At 39.6% G+C, this 6,092-nt stretch overlaps 1 protein-coding gene across 1 annotated transcript in view; it reads right to left on the bottom strand.

The window, feature by feature from the left end:
• Positions 1-6,016, bottom strand: part of asap3 (ArfGAP with SH3 domain, ankyrin repeat and PH domain 3) — a 29,027-nt gene extending 23,011 nt beyond the window's left edge. Inside the window, exons 1-2 of the mRNA XM_014015395.1 lie at positions 5,635-6,016; positions 776-848 (exon numbers count right to left, since the gene is read on the bottom strand). Coding sequence (XP_013870849.1) covers positions 776-848; positions 5,635-5,760 — 199 coding nt within the window. The 5' untranslated portion in view covers positions 5,761-6,016. The remainder of the gene's footprint in view (positions 1-775; positions 849-5,634) is intronic.
• Between the last annotated feature and the right edge of the window lie 76 nt (positions 6,017-6,092).

The following is a 6,092-nucleotide window of genomic DNA, read 5'->3' on the forward strand; positions in this document are numbered from 1 at the left end:
ATGTCACCTCCACTGACTGTAAAGGTTCACGGAAAGACCTTGAAAAGGCCCACAGACCACCAGTTGATAATTACAGTTGTAGCTTGTTTTGCGGCTCTGGACACATTTTATTAGTGAGACTAGGAACACAACTGYCTCTTTTGATTGTAAAGGCTGCAGACCCCTGAGCTAAGGAGATAGTTTGTGGAATATTTTTAACAGAGAAAAAAACAYTACAAAAAGACTTCTCTGATGTCCACCAGACTTTCAGGTGTGCCATGACAGRTGTTTTGTCTTSTGTATTTTGGATTCTCCTCCGTGTTCCCGTCATCTCATTTTRTGATTGGCTACAAGTCCTCGGGGAACACCCCACACTACTAATCCAATGTCTTGGATCGGCCCAGTATCCCAGAGTTTATAATATCCCATAGTATTATAAACAATAATGTCATGACTGCAGCCTCTGGATCAGGCACCCTGCTTCTTGACTGCTTCCTGGGAACTTGCAGCTCACTGAACTGTGCACTTTGTTGCCAAAACCACACGTGCCATTTATCTCAACGCAGACACCACACAAACAACTCTCTGTATTGTCTATAAACAATCACCCATTATCTCATGTCAAGTCATGYCAAGTCTCATAAACACCCTTATCTATTTTTATTTAATCTAACAATTCCTCTRCAGTAGTTTGATGCCAACTCAAGCRACCACTTGTTTATGGGATCTTCTCACCACCAGATAATGCATTGTGTGAATGATGTGTTTGGATACAACAAACTGTATTGAAACTTACAGAGTCCAGAAGCGTGTATAGCTTTAATTAACTTCTTCATCTTGTGCAGATTTGAGTTGTCCATCTCCAAACACTGCAACYACACAAAAACATGCAAGAGAAATGGAAATGGTCAAGAATACAACATTTGTTTGCCAAGTTTAGATAAACAACATATAGAAAACAGTGATGTTGTTTGATCACGGTTGGAAAATGTGTGTCTGTACAAACTTCTCACGGTGTGTGACTCAGGCAAARAGGTTTTGCCCAGAAGACAACCGTCTGTGACGTAAGCTTTTCAGGTTGAGACACTTTCTCTAGAGACCATACTGAGATTTTTCTAAAATAGCAACAAAACCTAGAAATAAGACATGATGTAAGCTTCACTGGAGGAGAGAAATCAACTTTTTTTCAAACAAACAAAGTTGGACAGCGCGTCTAGTTTATCCTCCTCACAAGCACTGCTTGTTGCAGCAAGCAGCAGTCCACCTACATTGCACCAAAAATAACTTTAATTGGGCCAGCCATTTAGACTTATGGGAGACTATGTCTTATTAGATGTGGTTGTTTCCACACTCCAGTCCCACCCATTTAAGTCATCGCCGCCTGAGCTTTGCTTCATTAACCAAAGGGCTGTGATATGTGAAGATGCAGTCATTCTGTGGAGACTGAAGCGGCCACTCTGACCTTTTTTATTCTCAAATTAGCCGAACTGTTAAAGAATAATCCCTGCTCTAGACAAGAAGGAGCTCCACCTATGACGTGTGCTTCTGTTTAGATGCTGCAGAGTTGTTTTAAGGGCAACTATTTGTACCCGTATGTCAGGTTATGTATACAAGCTGTTATTTCCGGTAAAACTGAATCTAATCAGGACAAATAAGTGACAAGCAGCTAAATGCATGGGGGAGGGTTAAATGGTATCTCCACCCTAAACCACACACATGCCCACACGTTCCTCTTGTCTCTAATCTAGCTTGCTGAACAGTGTAGGGGTCACCTCGAGTGAAGAAACAAGATTTACTGCCTCGAAGCAGGCCTCGGACAGGCCTGACGAGAAGGCAGGAACTCCGTCACAAACTGAATTCTATTTAGGCCATGACAGGTCATTTCAACCTAGAAGAGAATTTCACAGTTCTCTTAATCAGATAATGGACAGAACAATCTTTTCTGTTCGTGATTCATTTGTTGTTTAACTAAGAATGTTTATGCATTTGTTAAATCATAATAATGACTGTCACAAAGAAAGTGGAATCACTTCTACTCTTTTATCGTGCCTAAAAGATTAATTAATGGTATAAAAATCACAGAGAAAATCATTACCATGTTTTCATTGTGTTTTTATATAAATCACTGTTTATATTTTACTGGAAACACAGTAATATAATTGTGAGTTTTTCTTGAGAAAATCTTTCATTTATCTGGACTAACAAATGGTTCAGACTGATTACTTAAACAGAAATGTTAATTAATCATCATAAATGTTTTGCAGTGATTTCTCTTAGAGTCTACCAGAAGAGAAGTTGAAAAGAAATGTTATCATATTCTGTTGTGAACAACCACAGAATTTAACCTTGGCTGGCAAAGCTCTAATCTTTCTTCTTTTCCTGGCTCATCTTAAGCCTGAGGGCGGAACCAAAGGTTGTCCGCTTCTATTCTTAACACGGACGCCTTTGAGTGAGGGAACACTTCTTCCTGGATGCCGAACTGGGAAGGAACGTTGAGTTTCTCTTCGGAGAAGCCAGCCTGGCCCGTTAGGTCTTGCCCATAAGCCAATTAGGGGGATCTAACGGCCGAGACAGCGGCACGCCGCTGACTGTCCCACCTGAGGTTCCAAGCCTCTAAAGTGTGTTTATAACTCCCGCGGGGAGATTTTATTTTGAAAGGAGGAACCGGATGCATCAGTTTGAATCTTTCTGGCGAAGATCGGAGCAGACGAAAAGTTGCCTAAAATAACACCTTTTCGCCGAGGAACAGTGAGCGGGCCGATTAAAACGTTCCCTGACTGATCGGAGGTGAGACAGTGCCTACCCAGGGTTTGCTTAAGAAGCCGGCACCAGGTAAAAACTGACGTGTTCCGGGTGACGTGTCATGTGGAAATTTAAGCACAGAAAGGACGTGCTGATCCGGTTGTACCACACACTTAACAAAATAAGAGTAGTAGAACACTAATCTTATTTTCATCCTTTCCTTTATTTTTATTTGCCAAAACTTAAGCTAAACAATGCTAGTAAATTGTTTGGTTGTTAATATCAGAACTGACGTTTACTGTTCTATATATAAGTAATCTGAGTTTGATGTGAATTAAAATTCGGACGCGAGTTTTATCTCATTTAACTTTGAAGCTTGTTATAAGAAAACCACAATCAGGTGTACTTATGATATGTTCAATTTGTGTAAATAAATGATTGCATAGTCTTTATGAATCAACTTGAACTCATCTGAACGTTCCCTTATTGTGTCATTTTTCACTTTGCACAGTCAAGATATTAAAGTAATGAGAAAATACCTTGGTAAAACTTTCCTCATAACCTTGTTATGAGAGATATGTAGAAAGGCTTATTTCACCATAAGCTACCTCCTATAACAGACTAAATATTATTACCATGTGCACCTATAGAGTTGGATGCTCTTCAGTCTGTGTGCACATGTGCAGAATTCCAGCATGACGCTCCCCAAACTGCTATTCCAGTTATGTATTTTCCAGTGTGTCATGTCRAATAAAAAGTACATAAAACCAAGATAAATGCAGCAGACAGCTGCTTAAAGCTGGATTCTACAGAATCAATCCATCTTTCATCCACTTTAGGTCATCCGTAATGGTCCTCACAATGCACGAAAGGTAACAATAGGAAATTAGGTTAGCAGTATTTATTATCTTTCCGATAGAAGGATATCCAGGATGACTTGCTATAAATATAAATCCAGGCACGTTGCAGAGCACTGATTCTAAATGTTTTGTCACACACGAAAAGGTTCAGTTTGTGTGCAAAGCTTGGATTATTTGTTTAGTGGCAGAGTTCATGGCAGCCTCTCTCTGTTTCCTCCCTTCGCCTGAGGAGCAAAGGGAGGAGACATTTCAAACAAACACACAGAGACCTGAAAACAAGCCTTGAGCCAAAGTAACAGCTGAAACTGAAAAAATATAAAATAATTTAAAAAAAGCCAAAACTGACCCTCACAAAAGTGCTTGCAAATACTGGCAAACATGCACGCTTTACAACAATACCACATTTTGTCAGAGTTGAACTTCTCTCTGTTAAGTACACGGTGATTTGTGAGTTTCGTCACATCTAAGTCCAAAAACACRGAGTAAAGCAAAAATGGTTATGCTGCATAATCTCACGTAACCTTTACTGTCCTGATGGGATCGACCAGTGGACACTGAATCACAGTAAATGCTAACTTAATTTCCTGTAAACTGTGCAGGTGTAATATGCAGCCTATAAAATAAAATACACAAGTGCTTGCAGTATAAACAAAAACAAAAAAAAAATGAAATCAGACTGCAGAAAATAAACACACCACATGCATTCATACGCGTGTAATTCATATATCAGTGTTTGCTGATAAAACACTTGGTCCTATTTTTGTGTCTGGTTACAGGTTATGAATGTGGAGTGAAATTACAGGCGTGTTCTGGAACAAACGACAACATGTCCATTGTTATTCTAGTAAATGTTTTTTTCCTATACTTAGTAACACCCATATTTGTTAAAAGTGATAATCCAAAATGCTCCATTATAGCATTTATATAGCCTCATGTTTTGCAAGGTGCTGTGAGCTGTGAAGATGATCAACAATTGTGTTTGCTGAATTATGAAGATTTAGAGGATTGCATACAGACTGGTACTTACCAGGTACATACCTGCTACTTACAGGGTACATACCTGCTACTTACAGGGTATATACCTGCTACTTACAGGGTACATACCTGAAATTTACAGGGTACATACCTGCAATTTACTGGGTATGCACTTGTTACTTATGTAGTATTTATCAAATACTAACATGTATTCACAAGGTAAGTACCTGTAAGTAATAAGCATGTATCTGGTATTTACAGTAGATTAGGTGTAACTSTAGGTACCTTGTGTGTATCAGGGTAAGTACTTACAGGGTACGTACCCAAATTGTTAATTACTGGGATTTTACTTACTGACTGTTTACAGTTTTATACCTCGTACATACCTTATAAGGTACTAAGGTACTTATAAAGTACCTGATACTTACAGGTTATATTTCTGGTACTTAAAAGAGCACAAAACTTTAATCTACCGAGTATGTCTCTAATACTTACAGGGTGGCCTACTAATGGGTACATATGTGGTTTTTAGAGGGTAAATACATGTTACTACTTACATGGTATGTAACTGGTACTTACAGGTACTTACAGGGTACGATAGTTTAAACTGCTGGGTATGTATCTGGTACAGAGTACTAATGAGGTCTGTAATTGAAAACACGGAGAACTTGTTTTAGGTGATTTCTTACTTCCTTTTTCCCCCCTTTTTTTAAAATCAAAGCTTTCAAAATGCAACAAAATCCATAAAATTTGYCTTATTTATATTTTTACCCTGAAGTGGAACCTAAATGTGGGGGAAAAAAACAAAAGTTGTCAAAGGTTACTAATTATTCAAGTAATTTGGAATGGGTCATACAGTTTAATTCAGATTTTACACCTGTTTTCTCTGATAAAGTGAAATGAATGGTAACGACTTAAACAGCTTTAGAGCTTRTCAAAAGTGTTAAAAGTTTTAAAGCAGTTAATGAAGCGAGCAGGTGGGGGAATGCCCTCTTCCTTCGGCTCCTTCCTGCAGTCAGACAGGTAAACAGAAAACAAAGGTGAGCCTCAGCCTCGCTCAGCTCGTCTCCAARCTCACCTCTTCAACCACTGACACCGTGTTCCGACAGTCACTCATTCTGGACTGAAAACTGGAAGAGCCGGGGGAAGACAGATCCTCGTTCGTCAGTACCACAAAGTCCGAAATACTTATTCGCTCCGGCATGTTTCCAGAAAAACGGCTCCGACATTCACTCTCCTGGCCAGAAAATGTGAGACTAAAGTTTCACCCGCGCGCGTTAATTTCCCATTTGAAAAGGAAGCAGGAASTTTTATTCCTCTTCTTGTGCGGAGAAAAGAACCTGCAGCGAGTCCGACTGTTTCAAAATAACTTGTATCAATAAAGAAGTTCGCTYAAAGCAGAACTGAACTCTACAGAGACTCCACTCAGCAAATGTGAGCGCGTGCGGCAGTCAGATCCACAGCGGTAATGTGAGGAGGGAGGGATCAGCGGGTCCGTTCCTTACCTGTTCACCGGCGTAACACTCGGTTCAATGG

This window comes from Austrofundulus limnaeus, unplaced genomic scaffold (genome assembly GCF_001266775.1).
Source record: "Austrofundulus limnaeus strain Quisiro unplaced genomic scaffold, Austrofundulus_limnaeus-1.0 Scaffold2, whole genome shotgun sequence".
In the NCBI taxonomy this organism is placed as follows: domain Eukaryota; kingdom Metazoa; phylum Chordata; class Actinopteri; order Cyprinodontiformes; family Rivulidae; genus Austrofundulus; species Austrofundulus limnaeus.